General features: G+C 38.3%; 1 protein-coding gene across 1 annotated transcript; it reads left to right on the top strand.

Moving 5' to 3' along the window:
• Positions 1-9,472: 9,472 nt before the first annotated feature.
• Positions 9,473-12,054, top strand: LOC113349116 (E3 ubiquitin-protein ligase WAV3-like). Its single transcript, XM_026593037.1, has 2 exons — positions 9,473-9,567; positions 9,955-12,054. Exons 1-2 carry the CDS (start codon positions 9,565-9,567, stop codon positions 11,749-11,751), a joined length of 1,800 nt encoding a protein of 599 aa, XP_026448822.1. The 5' UTR covers positions 9,473-9,564; the 3' UTR covers positions 11,752-12,054.
• The last annotated feature ends 2,807 nt before the right edge of the window (positions 12,055-14,861 follow it).

Raw genomic sequence — 14,861 nt, 5'->3', positions numbered from 1 at the left:
ACAATAACGTGATGTGAAGCAAATCTTGGACTTAAACATTGAAGGAAAAGATGTTTCTGAAGGTTCTGACAACAACATGAGTTGGACAGATCTTTATGCTCTTGTCAAAGACATACTTGGATGGGACCCAGCTGAGATGGAGAAACAATTTAAGTGGGCTGGTGGAGATAAACCAAATGAACCAAGAGAAGGTCCAGCTATACCTGTCAAAAAGATATTGTTGAAGAATCTGAAAGATATGTTTGGAGGAACAGATGACGCTGTAGTAAAACGTAAGGAGGTGATAGATGAAACAAGAGCTCGTCATACAGCCAACGCGTACCTATTGCATGCCCTTGGTACCATATTCTTTCCTGATAACTCGGGGAATCGAGTTAATGCTCACTATCTACAATGGTTAAAAGATATCAATGAAACCAAAAATTATGCTTGGGGCACCGCTACCCTTTCTTATTTACTTGATAGTTTTCGAAGAGCTTCGAGGGTTGGAGCCACTGAACTTGTTGTGAATATTGGTCTTTTTCAGATAATTTGTCTTTTGTTTTTTTGTTATACATATCTTTTATTTTTTTTGTTTTATGTATGTATTTATTATATTTATATATAATTTGTTAGGCATGGGTATATGACCACTTTCTGAGCATGAGACCTTCTACGACTTGGTCAGATGATGAAACTGGCCCTACAGGAAAAATTTTATATTCACTGGTACCCAAGTAAAGCACAAAGAAGAGAAGATAGCTACTTTAAGGTTGACAATGGATGCTCTCACCATTGAAGATGTGATATTTGATCCTTACATAAATCTAAAGAAAGATAAGTTTGGAGAAGAGATTGATCATCATGTTTTTTCAAGTTTGGAATCCTGCAACGGGCCTTTGTTTCATCCTCATGAGTACGTAATGGCCAATCCACGTCGAGTTCTCCGCCAATATGGTTATGTGCAAGAAAAATTCACTCAAGAATCGTTCAAATTGTTGGCTAATGCTTCTTCCGTAAAAAGTGCCAATGTCGTGCTCAACTACAGCCCAGCGCCAAGTATTGATGTTTGGAACGACCGCAATAATGCACAATACCAAATCCATATGAAGGAGTTCATTCCTGCTCTAGGCACAAAGGAAGCCGAAGAAGGTTATTTGGAATGGTATTACCATTTTGGTCATCCTCATGTGATCAATAATGATCCGGAAGCGGCGGTATATATCCAAAAGGCTCAAGAAAAGAAGATGTGTGAAGCCGAGAAGAAAAGTGTATTTGATATGGATTGGAAGGCGCTATATTTCAAGACGGTAAGTAAAATTGTTATTTTTTATGATCCTTTTTTACATTTCGATTAATATCTTTCATGACGCTATATTTAATTGTACTAATATGTTTGTTTCATTTTGATATGCAAAATAGAAAAAGAAATTCCTTCAATTGGCACAAACATTGACTCAATGCGTCAAAAAAGGTGAGGCCCTCACAAATGCACAAGCAAAGGTTTTACAACAACAAATCAAAGACTTGCCTGATCCAAACAAGGATTAGGAGAACTTAGAGAGGGGAACGAAGAGGAGTAGAGTGTGGGTACTAGTCAACGTCAGCCATCACCTAGTAATTCTGAAACCAATGAAGAGGATATGCATGCTCATGGTCGGGGTCGAGGTCAGGGTCGTGGTCATGGTGGTCGTGACGGTCCTCGTACTCGAGGTGGTAACAAAAGCAACAAAAGAGGTCGTGTTCGTACTCGTAATGAGTAGACGTTGTCCTTAAATTCTATCAATATCATAATTGTAGAAGACTATTTATTTTCCTTTGGTTGTTTGTGTGGTTTGTTATGAACAAGTTTCCTTTGGTGTTGAAGACTTATTAGTTTCCTTTGGTTGTTTCTTTGGTTCGTTATGAACAAGTTTCCTTTGGTGTAGAAGACTATCAATATTAGAATGAATTTTCCTTTGGTTTGTATGGTTTGTTATGAACAAGTTTTAAGTTTGGATTATATTTCATTATATTAGAAGAAAATTGCATGTAAATGTTCACTTACGGTTGGGTTCGCCTGATCAAAAAACAAAGCGTAACAAACCAATTCTTTTTACATCTGGGTTTTTGGAAGTCTTGACCGAACCGTAAATCTTTATGTGTACTCTTTTTCCAATATCTAATGCATATGTGTCTTTATGTTTGAGTGAATGCACAAATTTAGCTAAGTATTAGCTAGAATGAATGAATAAGTCTAAAAATTGGATTTGTGTTGCTAGTTTTAAAGTGAAACAAAAAATCATGGTTTGGTACTCAGGAAGAATTACGGTTAGGTTTGGGGTAGGAAAAACTAGCCGTAACTCTGACAAACAAGTGGTTGTGGGATTCTAGTAGAGTTACGGCTAGGTTGGTGCCAACCGTAAGACTGACTCCATCAATTTCCCAGAGTTATGGTCAGGAATCTTTTCTCTCCAACCTAGCTGTAACTCTGACAATCACATGTTTTCCTTAGTTTCTAGGATTACGGTTGGGTTCGTGTTCACTCCAACCCAGCCGTAAATCATATTTAGGGTGAGTTTTGTTGTTTTTTTCGTCCCTATTTGGTTTGAAAATAGGGCCGTCGGGAACTTGTACGACCTGAGTTTTGAAAATAGAGCAGTTACACATCTTGTTTTTATATATAAGTTGAACATACATGCCCAACCATCTTATTTTTTTCTTATCTAGACATTACATCTTCAACATCAACCATCTCCATCTCCACCTAAACTCTTACTCTAATATACAAAGAAATATACTAGATTATGGCTGAACCTAGTTTTACTTTAGATGAAGATTTATGTATTTGCCGCAACTATGTACTATGCTATCAAAAAAGAGGAGAAGAACGGCGTCAAGGTGGTTTTGTGAGTACAAGTTATTGGAGAACCATTTATGCAAACTTTTGCTCTGAAACCGGTAACCCTTATAACCGTGTTGAAATTAAGTTGTATTGTCGGTACGGAGATATAAGGGATCAAGTTAAAGAATTTATGGAATTAGTTCGTATTATTGGTCAAATACGACTTAGAGGTGAAACTAATTCTGAAGTTTTAGTGTGTGCTATTCAGGAATGGAGAAGGTGTAAAAGCTCAAATTTCCAATACTTACCTCATTTCAGCATCATGAAGGACTTCTATCGCACTCGTAGACCCGATTATTAGTCTTTTTGTAATGAAATTTCTATGTAATGTCATGTGGTTTAATGGATTGTAATTTCTACGTAATGTGTTGTAATTTCTATGTAATGTAATGTGGTTAATGTGATTTTAAGATCAACATTTAGATCACAACTAGAACTACGGATAGGTTTGTATAGGAAAATACCCGACCGTAACATAGCTTATCCCCAAAATATTGCAAAGTATGTGGTTACGGATAGATTATTGGGGACACGAACCTAGCCGTATGTATTCTTGTGTTCCAAAATTTTATCAAGAAAAAATAGAAAACCAAATACTTCATTCATATTCCTAGTAAGTCATTCAAAATACATATAATATTGTCAAATCTAGACAAAATACTTCATTCAAAAATACCAAAATACATATGACCCCATTATCACTTCTAGACAAAATCTTTTATCCACAGTGAGTCATTCAAAATATTTTCACCATCCTTCACGAATGTTTAGTCATCCTCACCATCGATCATCAATGCAAATGAGACATTACTCCTCGAATTTGTAGTGCCTTCCAAAATTTAAAACTTTCCTCGAATCTATTACACCAAGACTTGGACATTTCGTTACAATCGAATAATGGAGGTAATGTGCATCCTTCACTCATTTGGAGGCCAACTAAATGGTTTCCGTGCACGTAACCGATCACCATCCTTTTTGTTTTATCCGATTCTTCGTCAAATGGTACTCTTGTTGGTGCAAATGTGAAACTCAATGAATTCGAGATATAATGAACAGCGCAATTGAATGCATTGGCGAGTAGTTGTCCGTTTATTGGCATAGACATCCAATACTCACTTGTCAAACATTTATTGCCATGTAACCGCTTTTCCCATGCCACAAACCTTTCATTTAACACCGTCTCGGACTCGTCTTTTTCAAATATCATCATTGGTATGTAATAATCTCGGTGCCCACGTAGTTCAATTAAACATTTTTGCCTTACATAGTCAACTTCTTCACAACCCCAATCTTTCGCGTCTTCAAAGGGTCCAAGTTAATCCACGAAGACGTGGTAACCACAATTCCCATCTCCATCTACCTCATCCGTGGCCTTAATATAGTCACGAACAAAGTCGGGGAAAAAAATAAGGTAATTTTCATAGATGATATAATAATTCCAGGAATATAGACCCTCCTCATCTCTAGGGGGTGATTTGTAAGTTGCGTTTGGAATACGAACCGTTCCCTTCCTTTCACTTGACGGAAATATTCCAACCATCGGATTTTTTCCTATATTTCTTGCTAATTGTTTAACACCGCTAAGTCTTTTTCTTGTGCTTCCTTGGGGAAGGAACTTCACAACCTTTTCCTTTAACTTCCCCATCTTTTGTTCCACATGCTTTGGAACCTTTTCCTTTAACTTCCCCATTTTTCGTTCGGCGTGCTTTGGAACCTTTTCCTTTAACAACTTCGTTTTTTGCTAGTTGTTTGGAACGAAAGACCGGACCTTTTCCTTTAAAATCAACTTTGCTTATTGAACTTTCTTGAGATGGAGGCTCAAGATCTTTTTCTTATACATTTCGATGACTTGGTTCTCCTTTTTATTGTACATTTCTATGACTTGGTTCTCCTTTTTCCATTTGGCCTCTTCTTCGTTTGTTTCTACCTTGAACATCCTCCTCCATCTCATCCTCCGCTTCATAGGATTTTCGCAACAACTCATAACCCTGAGAATCTCTTTTCTTTGATTCTTCCAACAATTCCCTTGCCGTTTTCCTTACTACACTCCTCTTTTGTTTCGTAGAAGGCCTCCCCTTTCTCTTCCTCTTAGGTGGTTCCTTCATATTGTTCCTAGTTTGTGGGTATACGAAGTTACTCAAGTTACTCAACCATATTTTACTTTGCCCCCGTGTTAATGTATCATATTTCGCGGCTAGCGCTTTTCCAATGTCGGTATCGCCAAATGTTCCTCCAAAATCTTGATCAACTATTGTTTCATGGAATGATAATTGTTGCCAAAAGGGATCAACATCTTGTATCGGAATAACTTTTTCATTGTAATTGTCTATGACATGCCACATGGGAGGCCCAAACTTGTCATGTTAGGACAAACACACTCTCTTCCGTCAAAGTTACCCAACTCAAAGTGTATCACTTCTTTCATGATCAAATCAATTGCATGATGCGACACTTTATGAGTAATTCCATGAATCCAAGCATTTTCTTTCCATTTAATGTGTCTACTAGATCGGTTTTTTTCAAAAGCCTCCCTAACTCTATCGAGATCACGGAGGAAATAGGTGTGCATGGGTTGGAATACCGTAACAGATCTACCACTACCACTATGAAGCTTCTTCTTCAACCGGTTGTGAGATGATTCCACCGTACTTGTAGCTTGGTTGCCGAAGTGTCTTTATTGGTTCGTGAATGCGGCTACGAACTTCTCTTTGTGTGGATCCAACCAGTTGTCACCAAATATTTCACCATAATTGGATAACTTCTCAAACTAGCCAATAACATACGAGATCGTTCTTCATAATCTTCTAAGGTGAGAGAATATGCCATGTCTTCCCAATCCTTTTGGAAACTAGCCCATCTTAGTTCCGCCTACTCGTCATCCTTCTTAAATTTCTCTTTGGCTTCCTTTTGTTGATCAATCGGTAGTTTCTTTATTCTCTCCATTTGACTTTTCTTTGTTGGATGAATGATGGTCTTATATTTAGTCTCAATGTTATTCCATAGGTGGAACGTGCAAAGAAGGTGATGAGTATCCGTGAAAACCCTCGCTATTGCATTCAACAATGATTGTTCCTTGTCGGTGACAATCACCTTTGGAGTATATCCTTTCATGTAGAATAACTTCACTTGTTCTAGTTCCCACACATAACTCTCTTCAAGCTCATTTTCCAAGAAGCAAAACGCGACACTAAACGGAGAGTTGGTGGAAGTTTGTCCAACAATGTTCAACACCGACATCTCATACTTGTTGGTATTATACGTGCAATCCATTAAAAGTACTTGATTGGAGCACCGCGCCAATTGTATAAACTCGGGATGATCCAATATGAGATTCTTTATTTGTTCATCCTCATCTTCATTATGGAAAACCGAGTAATTATACTTCTCCCCCAAATGCCTTAATTATTGCGTTTGATTTCTATTTTCCCATTGTTTATTTTTTAATTTTGTTTTGGCGTTGTAGATGGCTGGAAAAGTAGAAACATTCGATGGGTTGAGGAGCTTTATATGACCAAGTATATCAATGAGTTTCATACGGTTTTCGGTCATGGAACTTACAATGAGTTTTTCTTCATCATTAAGCCGCGTGGCATAAGGATGGGATAGCAAAGTATCCGGTATGGGATGGTTATGACAACCGCATACAACTTTCTCCAAATACCACACCTTACTTTTCTTGTTGTGCTTAAATTGAAGCTTGAACGGGCATTTAGTCTTCTTAGTGAAAGTAGTATTCTTCCTCTTCGTCTTTGGTTTATATTCGGTACCCTTTTTCACATGACTTTTACTTGCTCCACTACACTTGCAAACCATTTGAAAGTGGCGGTCATTTGTTGATCCATTACAAACTATAACACACATAATTAACTTGCCACGTTCTCTTGTCCATTCCTGTGCTTCTTTCTTCGTTTTCCATGTCTACATGGTCCAAAAACTCAAAGTTAGTCAAAAAAACATAGTGATATGGTTAAAATGAATGAGCAACGTATCTTTCCATTAGTTTCAAAAAAAAAAAACACCTACCAAGTCATTCAAATAGTGACGGGAAGAATCTTCAGTTAGAATTTCGTTTGCATCAGGTTGGGAAGACATTGGGCTAGGTGGAAGCACGATCTATCAACCAAAATATCACAAAATTAGTCCAAAAGAAGAAGGAAAATTACACTTACGGTTAGGTTCTAAGAGCCACGAACCCAACTATATGTAGAATTCCCAGCCGTAAGATCTTTATTTCCAACCGTAAGAACAAACTTAAAACACAAGAACAATTACGGTTGGGAATAAAAAAAATCGAACCTAGACGAAATTATAGTTACGGTTTGAAATTTTGCAAAACCCAACCGCAAAAATAGCAATAAATACCCATGCAAAAAACTATTTATGGTTGGGTTTGGCATGACATCTTCCCAACCGTAAAACCTCTTTTGTCCTATTGAAAACCAGTTACGGTTTGGAGTTCATCCAAACCTAACGGTAAGTACAGATTACGGTTGGGAACGAAGCTTCAACCCAACCGTAACATGAGCAATAAGTGGAAAAATCTAAAAAAATTTTACGTACTTTAGCTAATTTTGAGCGAAATTGAGCTCATGGGAGATAGTTTAGAGGCATACCTGTTGATTTTCAACCATTGGTTCTTCACTTTGTCGATTTATTTCTTCAATTGGTTGAGATTCATCATCACTTTGTGTTAAAACCTCTCTACCATCTAACAAATCAACCATCGCTTGGTCTCCAACATGAGGGATGTAAAACTTGTTTTCTCTATCATACAAAGATTCACCCACCTCGAATGATAACTTGTTTCATTCCTTTTGGTTGAGTGAATCAAAATTTAGGTTTTGAAAAAAATCTCCAAAATTTTTCTTTTTTCTCTTCACTCTAGTTTTTCTTCCCACAAAAACTTTGTCCCAGAATTCACCTAGTATATAACAAAAGAATTTATTAATTTAATTTTTATCTAATTAAATTAAATTGAAATTAACTAAATAAGGGTTGTTTGGTCATTACAAAATTATTTGAGATAAGGGGTTTTTGAAATTACTTATGGGTGACCCGTTTTTGTCCTCTTAGGTGACGTCCCTCTAAAGGAATGTGATGCCCCAATAATAGCCTTCTAAAACTAACCCGATCTTCTTTAATTTTTTTTTTGTGTGTGTACTCTCCTGTGATCAATTTATAATATTTAAAATTAAGTTATGAGTTTTAGCTAAACTCTACGAAGTTCCGACTCCTCGCCGAACCTTCATATCCCTACCAGAACACGAGTTATCATTAACAATGTGAGCGATGTCATCTGAGTGTAAATGGGGGTGTAGCACAAAAATAGATCAAACAAATATTTAATGCCAGCGACTAATGGTTAGGCGTCCAGGTGGGGTACCAAATGGTTAGCTGTCGGGCGCCTATACAGTAGACGCTGGAAAACATATTCTGAGAGAATATGTTGTTGAGCGCCAAACTACTGGACGTTAAAGCAGATTTCTAAACGCCTAATCATTGGTCACTCCTTTGTTGGTTCAAGATAACATCCAAGCAAATGCTTGAACCTTATATTGAACTAGAGAAAAGACTCCCCCCTCCCCCGGGATATACCACGAGATTCTACACGATGGGGGTAGACTGTAGTAAAGATTGACAGACCGAGAGTTCTTTCTTGATTCTATGGGTGGTGGTACATGGTCGTTCTTGGTTGGTGGAGCGATTTGTCTGGTTAATTCCGTTAATGAACGAGACTTCAGCCTGCTAACTAGCTATGCAGAGGATTCCCTGCGCGGCCAGCTTCTTAGAGGGACTATGGTCGTTTAGGCCACGGAAGTTTAAGGCAATAACAGGTCTGTGATGCCCTTAGATGTTCTGGACCGCACGCGCGCTACACTGATGTATTCAACGAGTATATAGCCTTGGCCGACAGGCCCGGGTAATCTTCGAAAATTTCATCGTGATGGGGATAGATCATTGCAATGACCTTTGCCGGAATGACCAGACTACCGGACCCTTCAACAATGTTGAGCGTTAAAACGTCGTTGCATCAGCATCTGGTGACATGCCCATCTGGGTGGTAAGCCGTATACATGGATTCTTGTTCATGTGTATGGGCCAGTCATCATGGTCAACTTAGACGATGGTCATACCCTCAGCATGCGAACTTGTAAAATCACCAGTTGGCAGACTTGCTCTGCTTTCTGGGAAGGGATAAAGTGAATATACTACTCTAACGGTCGTGAATACGTAAGCCCAATTAGAGTGGTGTGCTCACTCCCTGTTCATCACAACACGACACTGAATGTGTTAAGGATTACTCCTACCATTGGGTAGGTTGCGCCTAAGCTTGCAGGCAGCCGGTGTGAAAACTTTAACCGCATTTCTGAAAATAAGATCGTTACGCAGTTTATCTTCGCTCGACTTCGTACTTGTTACTGGAAAACGAGCTTCGGTTCTCGGTTGTCGGGTAGACCGTAACCCAAACTGTACTATGAAGTATGAACCATTTATTTAAGAAAAAGTCAGCCGTCCAAATCAATTTACAGGGCCCTGCCCAGTGCCCGGATAATGGTATGATAGTTGACAAAAATACCCCTCTCCCTTCAAAAGTCTTTTATGACTGACGTTCTTGTTCTCTTTATTATATTATTAGTTCCTTTCGCTCCTCGGAGTACTCTTTAGAGGTGATCATCTCGTAAAGATTTGTCATAGCAGATATGGTGAGTATAATTCAATAATCAAGAAAAATATTTGATCGTTTGAATTGATTGTGTATTTTTGCATGATCTTGAAGTTAGGGTTTTTGGGTATTTGATTGTTTGGGTGTATTAGTACTGTTGATGGTATCTTTAACTCTTGATCGAAATAATTTGACATGAAAAAGTTGAGTTTTTTCCTCTGATCTTTGATGTTTTTACCATCGATCATCATAAACTATCTTAAATGGTGCTTCTTGATTCTAAAAGTAAAAGTAGATGGATTGAAATTAGCATATAATTCTTGGCTCAACTTTCTTCCCATTTTTAGCTCTAATTTAATTGTTACAATCCTTGTTATTGTCGCTGGCTTTGATTTCTTACTTTGTTCTGTGTTTGATGTGTATGCAGATGACTTGTGTTATATGCAACGGTGCCATAGAAGTAGGAGATGGGAAGCCCATGTTCACTGCAGAATGCTCTCATTGCTTTCATTTCTTATGTGTGGTTTCGAATGCCAAGAGTGGCAACCAGAACTGCATGATTTGCCAAGCCAAATGGAAGGTTAGTCCTTTACAGGGTGCTAATTTCCATCCTTCGTTTAATGGTTTACCCAATTGGATGATTAGTCCTTTAGAAGGTGCTAATTTTACTGATCTCTCTCATAAAAGGGTGAGAACAAACATGGAAAATTATTGGCCTGAAAATCTCGAAACTTTTGGGTCGAGTGTCTTAGACCCAAAATCTGGGAACTTGTTGGTCATTGAAGATCCCTTGGATCCACAATCTCAGTTTCCCTCTAACAGCTCCCCGTACATTGATTTTCAAACATACCCAGAAATGTCAGCTGTTCAACGATCAATTCATAAAGAAAACTTCAGTGTTCTGATTAATCTTAAAGCTCTTGTTACTCATATTAAGCAAGACAATGATGATGCACATATGTCACAAAGTTGTCGTGCTCCAGTTGACCTTGTCACAGTTCTTGACGTAAGTGGTAGTATGAGGGGATCCAAGATTGAGTTGTTAAAGCGATCAATGAGGTTTGTGATAGAGAACCTTGGCCCTTCTGACCGGTTGTCTATAGTTACTTTTTCATCTTACGCCAGACGCATCTTACCTCTCCGTCTGATGACCCACTCGGGAAAGCAGCATGCACTGTTAGTTGTGAACTCCTTGGCAACCGGTAGTGGGACCCATATTCTTAATGGACTAAGAATGGGTGCTTCAGTGATTGATTCACGAAAAGAAAAGAATCCGTTTTGTAGTATCATGCTTTTATCTGATGGGAAAGACACATCTAAAGAAACGGCAATCTCAACAAAATTAACCACGATTAAGGTTCCTGTGCATACATTTGGTTTTGGTTCTAGCCATGATCCTGTCTTGTTACACTCAATTTCCCAGACCTGCAAGGGCACATTTTCTTTTGTTGAAGCTGTGAGGTTCATACAAGATGCTTTTGCTCAGTGCATCGGTGGACTTCTTAGTGTTGTTTTGCAGGATGTTCAGGTACATGTCCAGTGTGTGCATCCTGATATATGTCTTGGCCCACTTAACGCAGGTAGTTATTCTATGCGGCTAACAGATATGAATCAAACTGGATTCATCGATGTTGGAGATTTGTATGAAAATGAAGAGAGGGATTTTCTCGTCTTGCTAAATGTTCCAACAGTAGGAAATGAAGACTCCAGTACTGAGACAGAATTAGTTCATGTGGGGTGCATTTACAAAGACCCTTTCTCAAAACAAATCAAGAGTACAGCAGTTAAGAAAGTCAAAATCCAGAGACCTGAGACCGGGGAAGAAGGATTTGTTGTTGTGTCTGTTGAGGTAGACCGAGAGAAATGCAGGCTTCGAGCTACTAAGGCAATGTCAGATTCACGTGAGGCTGCTGAGAGGGGTGACCTATCTGGTGCATGGTCTATCCTGGAGAGTTGTCAAAAGGAGCTCTCAGAAACAACTTCTGCACGTGCTGGTAACCAATTATGTGCAGCATTAGATTCAGAGCTCAAAGAGATACGATCAAGAATGCAGAACATGCAAATATATGAGTCATCTGGGAGGGCTTATGTTCTTTCTGGAATGAGTTCACATTCCGGGCAAAGGGCAACAACACGAGGAGATAGTGATAGCTCGGGCTTTGTTCATGTCTACCAGACAAAGTCAATGGAAAACATGGTGGCCAGATCTCATACTACTGGTTAATGCTGCCTCTTATTTCCATCTTCACTTGTCTAGTAAGGTTCTCCTTTTTATTTTCCTAGTAGATGGAGACATTTTATATAGTGTTTTTAGGTTCTGTAGATGAATAAATTTAGTAAGGCAAGTATTTGATTAGAAGGATGGTATTAGGATGTGATGAAGTATTGGATATTTAATGTGCATAGATTTCTAGTTTTCTTTTTCTTTTATGGATGTCTAAGAATTAATGGATTCTCCTATTTTGTTAGTTTTGCTCTAAGATTGTAATTATTTTGGCTTCGCATGGAATGTCATTTCCACTTAACAGGTATTAATAGTACGTAGTTTTCTCTCTGGCTACTATCGTCCACGGTCATGTTTATGTATACTGAGCCATTCTTCTTTCTAAAATGACTATGGTAAGACGTGGGAGGGATATGGATGGGGAATAGGCGGTATGGTTTACCAGTGAGATTCCAATGTGCGTACTATATTCATTGTAGCGTTGAACTTGTGGAATCTCTAATCTCATGCCTTCAATTTTTATGAGTTTTCCAACTCAGTCTAGCTAATCAAGACTGATGAAGAAAAATGTTTGGGTACATTGTCCTCCCAAGCCCAACTCCACTCAAAACTCAAAAGACAATTTCCTTGGTTCCTTTGCCAAAAAAGATCAGCTGGCCATTTTCTGATATGCGAGCAAAATTGAAACCCCTAAGTGAATGATGACTGATTTACTAATCCACATCCATGACCAGATGATGCCATGATGAAGATTTTTCTCGGTGCCATTTTCTTTTTGGTTCATTGTTTTGCACTAGTAAAATTGTTAAAAACAATTTGGACTGCAATTCATTTGGTCAAGGAATGTCAAGTGGTCAACGCTGCTTTTAGCAAAGCTTCCTCTACACACTTCCCTTGATCTGTGAGACTGTGCCCTGTACCTTCACTTGCAGGCAGCACGTCTGTGGCAGTTTGACCCATCAATCCTAGACATTCAACATCACATCACTTCCCCATAGTCTAGAGAGACTCTAGACTCTAATCGTGTGCGGTTCATTATTACCCACGTACGTAAAAATCTTTAGAACTAGATTTTACCGCCGTGTAAACTTACAGCTGTCAGCTGTAACTTCTCAGAGGGCATTTAATCAGTCAAATGATCCTTAAAGACCATTATAAAAACTTAACTGCAAACCACCTGACTCCATTTTCACATCCCCACCACTCCACCACCCCTACCTCTACCTCTACCGCCATGGATTGTGTAATGGATGATAATTTCTTCAACACTGAAGAATCAGAAACCATAAGCAATCCACCACCACCTCCTAAGAAGACACGTAAACCCCGAGTAAGTCTCATCGGAAAAGTACTAAACAACCCAAGAGACAAATAAAATGAAGTTGAAGAAGCCATGGAAGAAGCAATCAGAGATATAAGAAAAGCATGGAGAGGTTATATCCCTTCCAAAGACTACTCCATTAGAGAGCTTCAAGATGGGTTTTTACGTTTCAGTTTCAAAGATCCATTAGATAAGCAATGGGTCATGGATGAAAGACCATGGGTACTGGGTTATCAGGGTTATCTTCTTGTGTTAGAGGAATGGTGTCGTCCTTATGTTCCATTGTCATTGGAGATATTTCATACTTTGTCCCTTTTGGATTCAAGCTCATGGTGTTCCTGTTGAGTTGATGTCTAGAGAAATGGGTTTTGATATTGGGAACGTATTTGGTGCTGGAGAAGCTTTGCAAGTTGAAGTTGAAGAGAATAATGAAAATGAAATTGAAAGATCTGTTCTTTTGAGAATCAAGGTTAATGTTAATGTGAAGAAAAGAGTGATTAGTGGGTGTTGGTTATCTCTTCCTAAAAATGATGCTGCTGCTGATGATGATAAGGTGTTGTGGGCGTCTTTTGTTTATGAGGAATTGCCTTATATGTGTTTCTCTTGTGGTATTATTGGTCATACTGCATTTAGTTGTTGGAATGATAGACTACCTGCAAGTATGAATAGTAAGTCGGATCATGGCAATGTCATTGTTGAGTATAATGGTGGTGAGAATGAAAAGCCAGTGGTTAGTGAAGGGAATGTTTTGATTGATATGAGAAAAGTGGGTTATGGGTCATGGATGCAAGATCAATCTCAGTTGAAAGAAGGTGAGGCATACCCAGATTTTGATGACTGTGGACCTAATTTTAAAGATAGGAGGAAAAGAGAAGGGAAAATTGTCTTGGCTAGAAATGGGACTAAAGCTTGTGGCTATCAAGTAAATGTTGAGAATGTCATTAGTGTTGTTCTCCAGCCAAAGCCTGAGATTTGATGCTGCTAGATCAAATTGGGTGTGTTTAGTTCAGGATGCTTTTTTTGTTTTGATGTAATTAGGGGAGACTTTGAAGGATTTTGACTTGAGTGCTAAGCCATGAGTTTGATATGTATTGCTATATAATGTGGTTAATGTAGTACTGTTGAATGCTTTTTATGAATCATGTTTATCATTTTTGCAACATTTGGTGAAACCATGATTCCATCCTTTAATCTTTAGTGCATTTCTTGATTGACTCTTGCTGTCTCTTGGTCTGATTCAATCTCTGTTGTTTCTATCAACTTGATGGTTTAACAGACCATTGTTTTTTTTTTTTAACTAGTGTTCTATGCTCCAGTGTACACTGTTCAAATCAAATCATAGCAACTCACTGGAATCATGGTTCATAATAGAGGAATGTTTTCAAGACCAAAAATTGCTCTGTCCATCAGTACCCATTGCGAAATTGGAGGTAAGCAGTCTGATCCCCAGCATTTTATTAATGGGCAGCTCTCATATCTTTAAGAAATTAGTTACCAGAAGACAAATACACAGTATTTCAGCTTCTATTCAAAATATATAATGTAGTTCACCACCATTGTGCTTTAAGCTGCACATAGATATGCATTTTACCGACAGAGGAGGAAAAAACATCACAAATTTTTGTCATGGACAAGAAGAAGAAAAATAAAGCAGAAAACGGTTATACCCATAAAACGGCACTCCACAAAACAGGAATCACACTGAAGTAACCATCCAGAGAAGTAAAAACCAATGAAACCACCACTATTAAAGAACGTAACACTACTACTAATACTACTACTACTACCA

This window comes from Papaver somniferum, chromosome 2 (assembly GCF_003573695.1).
Source record: "Papaver somniferum cultivar HN1 chromosome 2, ASM357369v1, whole genome shotgun sequence".
NCBI lineage: Eukaryota > Viridiplantae > Streptophyta > Magnoliopsida > Ranunculales > Papaveraceae > Papaver > Papaver somniferum.
This window is presented reverse-complemented; position numbering and strand designations above follow the sequence as displayed.